At 38.9% G+C, this 13,569-nt stretch overlaps 2 protein-coding genes and 1 long non-coding RNA gene across 3 annotated transcripts; all 3 read right to left on the bottom strand.

Annotated features, from left to right (window-relative positions):
* Positions 1-1,232: 1,232 nt before the first annotated feature.
* On the bottom strand, positions 1,233-2,084 carry LOC148692135 (uncharacterized). Its single transcript, XR_015954178.1, has 3 exons — positions 1,952-2,084; positions 1,594-1,677; positions 1,233-1,466 (listed from the first exon to the last, which is right to left on the bottom strand). It is a non-coding gene; the product is annotated as an uncharacterized LOC148692135 (long non-coding RNA).
* Positions 2,085-2,132: 48 nt separating this feature from the next.
* LOC137745249 (serine/threonine-protein kinase EDR1) lies at positions 2,133-8,918 on the bottom strand. Its single transcript, XM_068485167.2, has 13 exons — positions 8,268-8,918; positions 7,151-7,573; positions 6,535-6,638; positions 5,040-6,109; positions 4,872-4,912; positions 4,241-4,309; positions 3,766-3,866; positions 3,587-3,665; positions 3,349-3,447; positions 3,165-3,233; positions 2,979-3,028; positions 2,690-2,866; positions 2,133-2,588 (listed from the first exon to the last, which is right to left on the bottom strand). The coding sequence occupies exons 1-13, from the start codon at positions 8,706-8,708 to the stop codon at positions 2,429-2,431; spliced, it is 2,883 nt and encodes a 960-aa protein (XP_068341268.2). The 5' UTR covers positions 8,709-8,918; the 3' UTR covers positions 2,133-2,428.
* A 2,107-nt stretch (positions 8,919-11,025) lies between these two features.
* Positions 11,026-13,015, bottom strand: LOC137744644 (glyoxal oxidase-related protein). Its single transcript, XM_068484415.2, has one exon. It carries the CDS (start codon positions 12,934-12,936, stop codon positions 11,254-11,256), a length of 1,683 nt encoding a protein of 560 aa, XP_068340516.2. The 5' UTR covers positions 12,937-13,015; the 3' UTR covers positions 11,026-11,253.
* Positions 13,016-13,569: the final 554 nt, after the last annotated feature.

The raw sequence follows: 13,569 nt of genomic DNA, 5'->3' as shown, positions 1-13,569 counted from the left end.
TTAGCCCAACCATTGGAGATGGTCTAAGCCATTCCTACATCATTTCTCACATACTTTTCACCATTTCATGCTATCTTACCTTATTTTATTTCAATTCTTCATATTTTATTCTCTTACCTCTTCCAATAATCTTTTCTTTAATTTTTTCAATAATTTTTAAATGACCACATCTGCAATGAAATGAAGGGCTTGGACCCGAAAGGAAGATGAAACTCTTTGCATGACTTATTGAGATTATATAAATATAAGAAATCCGGAGGCTTATTCATTTGGCGACAAATGACACTCAAAATATGTTCAAAAACCTTATTTAATATGGTAGTTTAATTTAATTAACCATATTAATTCAATTACAATAATAAATTATGTTTGGCCTATGACCCCTTGGCCTGCTCGGTTGGAGATGATTGTTTTGTCAAATGGCTATGTTTGGCCTATGGTCATTTGGCCCCCTTGGAGATGGTATAAAGTATGACATGGCACTGTTCATTAAATATAATTTCTTACATAACTATAAAGTTAAAGGGAACCCCTTAACCCTCATCCGGTTAGAAATGACCTAATGGCTGTGGCCTCAGCCCCACCGATGGATTTCTCGAAAACCTCTAAAATTTGGTAGCACAGGCCCTAGCATTATCCGCGCTATTGGCGTTACGCCGGACTGGGAGATCACAATATCAAAGCATGAATTTGTTTCCCTAGACCTTGTGAGCAAGCAACTCAAAAAACTGCCTCGGATTTCTGGATCACCTGCATTGATTCTTAAAAAGCGAGCCTTTTTTTTACTGACAATGCCGTGGCAAGTTCTTATTATCCTTGAAAATAAAAAAAGGCCTCTCTCGCATGCGTGTAAGCGTGTGCAGAGCGACTAGTACTAAGAAAAGAACAGATTGTACTGCAATAACAGACTTTGTCCGAAGTGTATCCAGTGCCTATAAGTGCTGGTGTATTTTAATCACCTGTTAATTAGTTAATTAAGCCTTGCTTGGCTACTCTTTCATGTATGTGTTTCTCTTTTGTCCCAATAATTTAGATTAGTTTAACATAAAACATCCCTTATATCAAACAAGAAAAAGAATTATCATCTCAAGCGTAATTTTAAAATTTAAAGTAATTCTGTCTTGGTCAAAGTAATGAATGGATGATTAATTATTTTTCAATGTCCCTTTATCACAAGATATTTTAATTTTGATTTGCAATGTCTCTTAACTTTGGATTTCACTAGCTAATGCTGTTTAATTAAGATAAGATAATGAGTTATTATTTTATTAAGACAGTAAGACTTTGTAGCAAAAATGATCTTAAACAAGACTATTTCCGGCCATTCAGGCTATCCGATGCCGATGATCTCGTGTCATACACCGGCGATGATCTCAAGTGACGCGATGCCTCCGATGGAAGACGTTGACAACCAAAGACGAAGCCTTGACTTTCATCAAGGATGTTTTCATGCATGTTTTACAAACCTTGAAAAATAATTTGTATGCATGTTGTGCGAAATGTAAGCTAGCGACATGTTAATCACGCACTTTTATGTTATAAAATTAATTGATACGACAATAAAGAAAAGTCATAAGTTACACCAGTGCTTACTGGCTTGAGAAGATAACATCGGTATGGCATCCCAACTGCATGGAAGTGCCTCTCTCCCAAGTGGTTGGGTCATTGAAGCTAGACCTAGAACAAAATGATAAACCTAATCTAAATCCGTACTAGGTCTTCCATAGTAGAGAGGAAAAAGTGAGTGATATCAATACATTAAACTTATATATGAATCAACCGTCTACAATGGGCCGGAAAATTTGAGTGAAATACCAATTTATTGAATTCATGAGTTCAATATATCAAACTCATGAGTGGAGGTACCAATGTATTGAACTCACACGTAGCAGTAATGTTATAGAACTCAAACTCAAGATCTCTGATTCTAATATCTAGATATCACGCTTACATGAACCACTGTGAAAGGCTAGGACTAAGCAACTTTCTTCGGGCAAATTCTCGAGTGTAACTGGATCCGTCTCTTCATATGTATTGTATGGCAAATTCTTATGTATTCACGTGACGAGAGAGAGAGAGAGAGAGAGAGAGAGAGAGAGAGAAATAAGTTAGATGGAGATAAAAAAGAGAGATTAGAAAACAACTTTCGTTTTAATTTAAATTCTTGGCAACCACAATTTTCTGCTTTTTCTTAGAGTTGCTGCGGAGGTATGAACACACAAATTACACATCCAGTTTTTCTTTTTCTTTGAGGACTAACTACTATGAACACTGTACAAAAAGGACCCCCTACTGCAATGCAATACTTACTGTTGTACAATTTCTTCTTCCTACATTCTCACTCTTTTCTTTTCAATTTATCGTTTGAGAGTTCGCAACTTCGTATCCTAATCTATCTCGAAAATAAAGAAGTGAAACGTCTCTGTATTCACAGTTGAGAGAATGAGGCGTTTAAAGGTGTAGAATTTACTGAGATTTCTTGCCGCAGATGTGAGCTCGGGTCGTCCAGATTCGACGGAATGACAAGTCGCTGCAAGGGCTTGAGGGCTACCGTGAGCTGTGAGAACGAGGGGCGCAAGTTCGGATCGCTAATCAGACAAAAAGGAACCATCAGTTAAACCGAATTCAACAAGTAAAATAATGATATTCAATGAAATATGCAAGGCATTCAAAATTTTGTGCAACTTACGTCTGCCAACATTCCCAAATTATCCTTGCAACAAGGGGATCAAGTTCCCTGGGGATCTCAAGGCGACGGTTCTGGAAACCCACAGCACCGACGACTTGCATTGGGTTCATCCCACTCCACGGCAGTTTTAGAGTTGCAAGCTCCCACAAAATGACTCCAAAGCTATATACGTCACACCTATGTATTTAACAAAAGATGCACATTATTTTCTTTTTCGATAATCAAGATATATATAAACCAAAGCTGTAAGAAAAGAACCAGAAATATGTTAGCAAGAATTACTACTCACTTTTCATTTGAGTTTTCATTGCGGAGAACTTCAGGTGCCATCCACTCAGGCTAGCACATCGATGAAATAGGACAAATAAGAAAAAGAGTGTCAAAATTAGATTTAAGAATTGCTGTCATACTTTATCTCATTGCCTCCAGAAACTAAGTTCAAAACAAAATATCAACAATAATACAAGATTCTCACCGTTCCAGCAGTTGATTTGGACGACAAGAAAGTGTTGTGTTTCAAGCGTGACAAACCAAAATCGCACACCTGCACAATTGAAGTCTAGTTTAGTAAAAATTATACCATAACTAACTAATTAACTGGCAATAGAATCTCATTATCTACAAGAAACAAGAGAACCAACAGTTAAAAGACGTGATACCTTCACATTCCAGTTCTTATCAACCAGCAGATTCGGAGACTTCAAATCCCGGTGAACAATAGTCGGTGTACTAGCATGCAAGCAATTCATACCCCTTGCCTGCAAAATACACAGAGATCTGAGAAACTGGATATGGATGTATCATGTTCAAAAGAAAGACAGGTAAGACTATATCATACGGTATCATGTTCAAAAAGAAAGTGGATATGGATGTATCATGTTCAAAAGAAAGTCATACCACATCCAGAGCCATCTTTATTCTACGTTTCTCGTCAATTTGACAATGAGGACGATGAATAATCCGATATAGACTTCCCCTGGGAAAATAAAGCACAAGTGGACCAGTTACAGCGCAAAGATGACAAATATAATGAACATCAAATATCCTTTGATATTGACCAAGGTGCAGAATTATACCTCGGAAGAAACTCAGAAATGATAGAGAGGTTTGGAGGACGTGTAACAGCCCCCATGAAAAGCACAACGTTTGGATGACGCAATCTACGCATTATTCGTACCTTACAAACAAATATCAAAGAAACAGTTCAGTGGTTTTGGAAATGCGATTTTAACAGACACACAGCCAGGCATGTGAATAGTGATCCATCACTATGTACATGTGACTGTCAAACTTGGAGAAGTACAAAGGCTTGGCACATCATATGTCTACTATTTTAGTATGGAGTTCAGGTTGAAACGTTCTATCATTGTCAACAATATGTATTTAAAAGCAGCAGCTGAGAGGTTACAAGTCTACTTTCCTTATTAAAAAAAAAAAAAAAAAACAAAATAATTATTGAGGTTGCAACTCTATTTATTTTTCTTCCATTCCTCCAAGTCTTGGAAGCTAAAAAGTGCAGCATTGTATGCATATAAGAGACGAGAAGTTTACTTCTCTTTTGAACTCAGCCAAAGCAGCACCCGAGAAATCCTGGTCTAAGAACTTCTTCACAGCAACTTCCTGTAACTCAACAACAGTTCGCCAGCCAAAATTTAGGTCACCAGTTGATTTTAATTCCCGTTGAATTAAATAAAAAACAGTTTGAAGCCTCTGGAAATGAACTAAGATGCATAGTCCCAAGCAATGGTGACAAAATAAAAATCCACCATGAAGTAATGAATAATAAAGAAACAACTAACACAAACTACAAATCTTAGCTAACTTTAAAGAAGACCAAAAATAAAGTCTTGAACATATGGATTTAATCATGGTACTAATTTATATATGTGATTTTGTCAGTGACTGGGGCATAATCACTATAAACAATTTAGCAATGCGAGTCACCGAGGCGAATCAGAAAAAAAAAGTTAAAAGAAAAGAAACTGGAAAATTGAAATGCACCAGGAGAATAATACAAGGGAAAAAACATATCACTTCAACATCAACGGGTCTGAGATAGGAAAGAATGAGAATACTTGGCAAAGGGATCCTTGGAAACAGGTAAATATAAAAAATCAAATAAAATATAACAATAGTTGCCATACGACGTATGGAAAAGTATACAGTGTTCATATAAACTCACCGTGCCATGCCAATCAGCATGGTATACCTCACCATATGAACCTAATCAAGAACGAGAAGAAGAATTAGACAGCTCCCCAAGAAAAATAAGTTTTTTGCTTCGCAAAGAATGAACACTGAAAATTTTCCAGACAATATAAGACAACTTTGACAAGTTATGGAACATTACCTAGTCCAATCCTTTCTCCAATAACCAGGTCTTCCCACGGAATTTCACATTCACCTACGTCAACATCCTCAAATGATGAGCTAGTGCTAGAATGATATTCAACCCTGCTTGAAATGGAATCAAATGATGAGTTACAACTTTCTGGATCCTTCAGTTTCAAATTGGATTCCATAAATCTGTCATGTGTGAACTTTCTAGGATCATTGAAACCAGTTTCATTGTTCTGTAAATAGTTCGGAGCCCTGGGTTGTTCGCCTTTAAAATTTTTGGCATCACCATCTCTGTCAAACATATTTGAATGAGCAGTTGAATTGAAACCACCAGGTTTGACCTGTTCAGATACAGTAGAGCTGGTCGAAGCTGAAGATGACGGATTGTAACCATTAGGCTCACGATTAATTTTTGGGAGGATACCATCATACTCCTTTCTTTTAGGGACTTCATTGAAAGCATATTTATTTTTCCACATCAAAGATGCAGGAGGTCGACCAGAAGCAAGATTATTATTTTGTCTCTGAAGCTCTTCAACTTTATTCTCCGCAGGTTTGTTATACATAGAAGCTTTCCCAGGTCCTTTTATTTGGAATGGGTTAAGATCAGCAAAAAGGTTCTTTGGGTCCTCAGAGTTATTTTGAGTACATGGAACTATATTTACATTCATCCTCACACCACCATCAATTGCATGAGCCCCACGATTCCCTCTGTTGTACCGTGATTTTTTGGAGGCTGATGAGGAAAGCTGATCTAACTGAGTTGCTTTATTCGGTATTCCTGAAGAACCAACTCCACTCTCACTACTTGCACCCGAAAATGTTGGAAATGATTCTCCCTTATCTGAGCTTGGTCTTCTCTCCAGACCTGAACTACTTTCAACTGCCGAGTTTTGGCTGCTTCCCTCTCCATGGAATGGTTTTGGTCCTGGGTAAGCGATATCTGTGTCGATATAAGAATGGAAAGTAGGAAGTTTGTTCAAGTTTGGATTGTATGGCTTAAAGGTAGCATCCTTTGAAATTTGGGTGTCAGTTGGTATGAGTGTTCCAGGATCAGCCATTAGATCCACCAAAAACTCCCTGAAGACAAACTATAAAGTAAATCTATGTAGAAAGGTAAACAGATCAAGTTGGGAAGTAGGAAAAATTCAAAGAAGACTGCTGCTCAACTCTAAGGACAAAAGAAATTTAATGCTATACTACACCCTAAATGCATGGAAAGATGACAAAATCTCCTATGTTACTGCACATTATGAAGCTATTCCGTGGCTAGAAGTTGTCGTTAATCAGTCAAAATTTATAAGGTTTTAGAGATCCAGTAAAAATTTTAGAATAAAACCGAACTCACAGCAGCTGCTTAAAATTATAGAGACCTTGTAATAAGTTTTTTTAGATTAAATTTTTTTGCATGCACAGCCCAGAATAATATAAGTGAAAACCCAACACATTATACAAAAAGTATCAACATTTAACCACAAAAACCTGCAAAAAGCACAAACCACTACCTGTCATCCTCCAACTTTATTACATTAACAGCACCATCCTCAGCACCAGTGTAATGAACACCCTTAAGCAGTCTGCAGGGCATCTTGATATTGTCAGCTAGTACCTACATCCGAAGAAACAGATAAATATACAAAATGTAGCCTCAACTTCTATTAAAAGAAATTTGTAATGGTAAGATCATTAATTAACACCGATAAAGTCCCTACTTACATTTAAATGCAAAAAATAATTGCTTAATGTCATAAAGCAGAGAAATACAAGCAAAAAACTTGTGTTATGTCAGTAAAACCAAAAAGCTTCCAGTGGTCACTAACAATTTAAATTTAGAAGATCCATTAATAGCACGGCCAATGTATTAAATCCAAAACATAAAAAGCAAGAGAAGTTGGTTACATACATCCGAGGTGAGATGAAAAATCGAATTACAGGGCCTATACTTACATATTTTTTGTAAGGACAAAACAAGCATCACTCTTTTAATATGATTAGTACTGAAAATAACAAAGCCTCCATAATATAGAACACAGCTAGCTATACTAACCCCAGAAAAAATCAAGGATTACAAAATATTATTGCCTAAAGATTCTAATAACTAATGATAATCTGAAACCGAACCTTGAAAAGCAAAGCACGATGTCGGGAAAGGCCAATGGTTATGGACCCAATAGGCAATACACTTGTTTGCAGAGATGTCCTCAACTCTGTGCTTCTTTCCATCCATCTCGCTAAGACAACATTTGCATCCTTTACAGGCCCACCCATACGTTCACTAACGAGTTCAGCAAGCCTCTGAACCAAAACACCAATGTTGGTGACAGGACAGTCTAAAGCAATGCACTGTGCAATTTGCACCAACTCTTCCAAGACAGGATCAACTGTTCGATTTACTAATGAAACTTCAAATCCAGAACTCCCAAGGTTTGTTTCAAGATTTGTGAGAGAAGGCATTTTTCCTTGAATTGCTGAATCTGTGGAAAGTCCATATACATCATAAAATCCATCAACCACTTTCTCCTCATAGTCTAGCACATTGTACTCCTGGTATAAACAAGAGAATACAATCCGAATCAAGATGAGCAAAAGTAAAAACAATGTTAGCATATACAAGCAAAACAAAATGAAAAAAGTGGTAAAAATACTACATCTTTCCCTTATCAACGGAATCTACTACCACTAATGGAGGATTTTTCTATTTGACACTGAACAAGTAAGAACTTAAAAATTTATAATGATGCTCTCAAAAGGCTGTCATTAATACTCTCTCAGTAAACAATCGTTTCTAACCCAGGACACAAGACTAGGCCAAGAAAAAATTTAGCTCAGCTACATTTCTGCCACGCCTTCAACTACTCTAACGCCAACTTGTATCCAAATTTTAGCAGTGAGATGACATGCCAAAGTAGTAAACTTATTAAAAGATAATTCACGGGTCATTTCGAAAACTAGTAAAAACTCCAGAACATTACAGGCCAGGCCATATGCTCATACAGCTGAATTCACTACTACACTATTAGCAGGATTCTGATAGTGCAAAAGACCAGATCTTTCTCTTACTTAAAAATGAATTGAGCAAATTCCAAACAGTCAACCTTACTATGACAACAGTCAAACTTAATTAACAGTAAAATTTGCTTTGCTAATCCCAAATCAAACGCAAATTTAACATAATTAACAATCAATTCATGATGATACACTACAATAAATTCGAACATAAAAACTTCACCAAACTCACCCAATACTGCCGCGACAAGGTCTCAGCCGCCGGCTCCACCTTATCTCTCGAAGAATCGATCGGATTGCCGCCCAAGCTCAGCAGCGTCGCCGCGCGGATCTGATCCTTCTCCGGATCATCCCTAAAGTCCGAATTCGAAGCGCTGATCGCCAGGGCGAGCTGGACCTGATACTCCTCTTCCGACATCATATAGTCCGGCCGATTCACAGTCGTCGTCTCCACAGTGCCACCTCCCCCAGCTGCCACGGTTCCCGCAGGAGTCGGCGAAGGACTCGCCGGAGCATTTCCGGACGTCTGACCTGACGCCGCCCGGTGATCGGAGGCGCACGACGGCGAGGCTACGGCGGAGGAAGAGGAGGAGGAGACCGCCGCTGCGGCCTCGTTCGATCGGGTCGGGTCGTGGTTGCTCCCTATGTGAAGCTTCTTGAAAATGTGCTTCATCGCTTTATCCCTCCTTCTCTCTCTTTTTTCTTTCTCTGCTTTCTCCGCCAGCTTGAAGTCTTCTCGGCGTTTCTCTCACTTTCTTTCTCGCTCGATTTTTTCCGTTTGGTTTTTTGGTGGTCAGTGGAAGGGGCGCGTTCTCGGAGGGAAAACTGACGGGCGCTGTGGTTGTTAAACATTAGCCGGTAAATTAACGGGCGCTGTCTTTGTGGAAATTACGGGATTGACCCGCGGGGATTTGTAAACTATCCTGTGTGAGTGGTCCACCGTGACGAGATTATGACCCAGAGAGTAAGGGCTGGTTTGGTATTGCTGTGCTTTGAAAAAAAGCTAATTTTGCTGTGCTATGAGAATAAGCAGCTGTGAAATAAAGCAGCAGAGTGTTTGGTAAACTTTTTTGTAAAAGTGCTTTTGAAAAAAAAAAAAACAGTATTATAGTGTTTGGTAAACTTTTATGTAAAACAGATGTGAAAAAAAACCGATTTTTCAAAGCTGGATTTTGCAGCTTCTTGTTTTTGGCTTTTTTTCACCCAAAACTGTGAAAAAAAGCTGAAGCTGAATGTTTACCAAACACAAAAACAGCTCCCAGCTTTTTTTGATACCAGCTTTTTTCAGAATCACCTCAGTACCAAACCAGGTCTAAGAGAGGTGCTTTAGATTTTATCCAGGGGGGATTTTGTTGACAGTTAACGCGGTTTTCTAGAAAGACGGAAGTGCCCTTTATTTGGTTTTTTTTTTGGAAGTTTTAACGAAAAAGCCACAGTACTGTTCATTTTAATGAAAAATCATATTTTTACACTAAAAAATCAATCTTAGTACTATTCATTTACCATTTATTTTGTCATTATTATTAAAACTTAAAGTTTTCAAGCCCTTTTCATTAGTTTCCCTTTCTTTTTTTTGTGAATTTTTTTTGGTAAAATAAAGTTTAGGAGGAAGGGAGGCTACTTCATTCCATTGGCCGAATAATATCATAAGTCTCTTAGTCTATTTTTTGGTTTTTACATATTGTCCATCAAAAAAGATTGTCTGACGAAGATAATGATTCTTACCAACTCAATACCATCAGACCATTTTCAATGTTAAGCTCTAATTTTTGTATTAAGTGAATATGACATATAGTTTTTACACAACTCAAGTAGTTGGACACTTGTGTTAGGGCTGGGTTTGGTTTCATTCGGTTCAGTTTTTGCCCAAAATAGAAAATTGAACCAAAGTTACCATTCAATCCGGTTTGGTTGTTTTCTAGTTCGGTTTCAGTTTGATTCGTTTTTTTATTTATTTTAAATAATATAAATAATGTTGAATACAATGAAAGTTGAAGAAACTTGAAGAAAAACAAATCTTTAGCTAAAAATATAACACTTCAAATCCATTCAAATCTAACAGAATTTTTAAAATCAAAAAGACCAAATTCCAAATCAATAAAATTGCAAACCCAAGTCACTCATAAGTCATATCTATCAAAATTAAGCCATATCAAAGAATAAAATCGACAAGATACAATTTGCACCACACTTAGTCGAATCTTCCATATCAAAGCTCACTGATCGAGGAGAACAAGTTCATCGTAATAGTTGCGGTGAAAGGTGGCTAGATTTGGTGCATGTCAACAATTGTGAGTGAGAACCACCTTGTTGTCGACGATGGCGAAAGTCATGGCGACTTCGACTAATGTATGAGTTGGACATTGGGATAAAGAAAGATGCAGCAGGGGAGAAAAAAAAAAAAAGAAAGGGAAAGAAATAGGTGAGAGGGAGATGAGAGAACAAAAGAAGAAAAAAGCAAGAGAGAAATGGGAGAGAGGAAGGTGGCGGCATAAGAGGAAAAAAAAACAAGAAAAAAATGGAGAGAAGGAACACGATTGGGGAGAAGAAAAGAAGAAATAATTAGTATGCTAGGGTTTCTAACTTTCTAATAGGAGGTCTAACATTCTATTCGGCCTTAAAGGGTTTGAAGTTTGGGCTTGGAACTAGTTTGGAAATAAATACCCATTATATATAATAATTAAAATTTTATATAAATTTAATATATATTTATTCGGTTCGGTTCGGTTTTTGAACCTCAAAAACCGAAACTGAACCAAACCATTTCGGTTTAGATCGTTTTGTACTTTTGGTTTGGTTTTTTCGGTTGCGGTTCGGTTTTTGGTCCCCTTTTTTTTCGGTTGTCAATTTTTTCAACCCACCCCTAAGTTGTGTGAATATGACTTTTAATTTTTTCGGCTGAAAGAATAGACTGTTTTAGCGAAGCCACCCGCTAGTCTATTTTTTTAAAAGAAAAATAGTTGGACTTTTTTCAAGTTAGATGGTTATGATGGATAAAACCCATACTTCTTTCATTATTTGTAACATAGGAATTAGAAACTGTTATTAGCATTTCAAAAATCTCATTCAACACTCCTCATAAGTGTGTATTTTTCTTTATAATTATAGAAAATACTAAATGAGATTTTTGGAGTGCTACTAACCATTTCCATAAAATATTGCATACAATTTTATTCAAAACTTTATTACTTCATTTACCATTATATCCTTTCGCATTGTCAGTCGCTGACTCGCTGCACCCTCACCCATGCAGCGGAGCTAGGAATATCGGCGTGCACCACAAACAGCAGATAATAACCCGGTGGCGCAATCTCCGCCGTCGACGGCCCCACCAAGCTCACCCTATACGTACCCGCCGCCATGTGCGTCACTCCGATCAGCTTCAATATCACCATCCTCTGATTCATCGCAAATGAGTGCGTCGTAAACGACGGAGCAACCAATCTCGCCGACAAAACCCTCACCGACAGAGACTCCGGCACCAATATCTCGACAGAAATCAACTGCCGGTACCCGAAAACCACGTCTATCGCAGCTATCCTCGGCCGAACCGGGTCGTACTCCTCCGACAAATACGGCGGTGAAAACGCCTCCAGGCTCAGATCAGTCGGGTACTCGACGCCGGTGAAGTTGTAGAAAGCGTGCGGATTGCTTCCGCCGACCAAAATCCGGCCGTCAGGTACCAGGACAGCCGTGGAATGGTACAGTCTCGCTCTCGGCGAACCGATCATGACCGAAAACCTGTGGTTCAGAACCTCTGACGGCCTGTAAATGACAGGTGTGGTAACCGGATCGCGCCCGTTTTCCCAACCGGCCGCTCCCTGTGCGGCACCGTTTATGATGACGACGTCTCCGGTCGGCAGAAGAAGCATATCAGCCATGACTCGAGGAACCGGCATAAGCTCCATGACCCACCTCGGGTTCGGGTCGTACACGTTGAGCCGCCCGCAGGTGCCAAGCGCGTTGATGAACTCTCCGTGCAACGCGAGCACGTACGAGTTCCGCGGCGCACCGCCGCAGACCATTATCTCGACTTCTATGCTTCCGTTGCTGGGTGTGTTTTCGTCTAGTGGAAGCAGAACTGACGAGCCCGTGCTCGGATAGTTACGTGGGTCCCCGCCGGGGATGTTGGGGAGCTCTCGGACGACTGCGTTTTGGCTGTAATCGAAGATTATAGATTTTGTGTTGGCGAAAATAAATAAATTTCCGTCCGGTAACAAGTGGAGAAATGGGTACAAATTGTTTTCGTCTTGGTCCGTAGTTTGTCTCAAAAATTCGAGCCAGATTGTGCGGGGCCCACCTTGGTTTTGGGAACTCCGAGGATAAAATTCGTAATTAAATTGCTGGTGACCGCCGACAATGATTACACGGCCGTCCGGTAGTATTTGATTAGTAGCGTACCACCTACGTTGTATTAAATAGTTCGGCAGCTCGAGCCAATCACAATTGTCGTTGTTGCATGGAGAGAACGTGCGGACGACGCGGTCGCCGTCGTTGTATCCGCCGGTCTGGACGAGAGTTCCGTCGGGGAGGACGGAACCGGAGGAGCACCATGTATCGGTGTGGACGGTGAGGGGGCGAAATGTGTTTGAGCCGAGGTCATAGAGGATGGAATGAGCCGTGCAGTCTACTTTGAGGACGGTGTCGTTGGGGTCGCGGCGGCATTGGCCGCGGGGGAGGGAGATATTGGAAGGGCCGTAATCGGTGCGGTCGAACATGATGACTTTGTTGGTACGTAGGAGTTGCATGTGCATGGCGGAGATGCCGACGGAGGAGTGGAGAAGGCGCCATTGGCCTTGGTTGCCGGAGTAGGGAGGGGGATCAGTCAATTGGGATGAAGTTATTGGAAGATTGTAGATTATTTGTGAGGTTAAAATTAGGAAGAAAATGAGAATGTTCATATTGTAGGGGTAGTTCAAAAGATATAGAGGAAGATTTGGAGGGCTTTAGTTGGGAACAACTCGTGTGTGTGTGTATGTGTGTGTCTATATATATATATAGATTTTAGGGCTTCAAGAAGATTGTTTTTAGATTTTAACCTGAACGATTTTCAAAATCTAATATAAGCCGCTATTTTTAAAACTTATCACATTTAAGTAATTATACTATAGTTATTATTTATAAACTTACCATTCGAAATTCTTCCCCCATCCATAATTAATGTTTTTTTTTTGTGCTCCAATCAAATTAATAGATAAAAATTTATTCAAAATTTAAATTCTTATCAATAAAAAAATTCAACAGCAAAACAAAAACAATTCATACATAACTTTCGGTGCCTTATTTTATTCATAGGTACGAAAGTATCGGTACATAAGTTTTGGTACAAATGTATCAATGCATAACTTTAGGTACCTTATTTTACTCATAGGTGTAGACGTATCGATTCGTAAGTTTCCATACGTATGTATCTTTACAAATGTGTCGGTACAAATGTATCAGTACGCAACTGTAGCATCTCAACATACATATGTACATAATATGCATATTCATATATATGGAGAAATTCATGCACAATGAAAAAAATAATTATA

The sequence above is a fragment of the Pyrus communis genome, chromosome 12, assembly GCF_041283825.1.
Source record: "Pyrus communis isolate YQ-2024b chromosome 12, ASM4128382v1, whole genome shotgun sequence".
Classification (NCBI taxonomy): Eukaryota; Viridiplantae; Streptophyta; class Magnoliopsida; order Rosales; family Rosaceae; genus Pyrus; species Pyrus communis.
The sequence above is the reverse complement of the archived record's forward strand: the minus strand, read 5'-3'. Positions and strand labels throughout refer to the sequence as shown.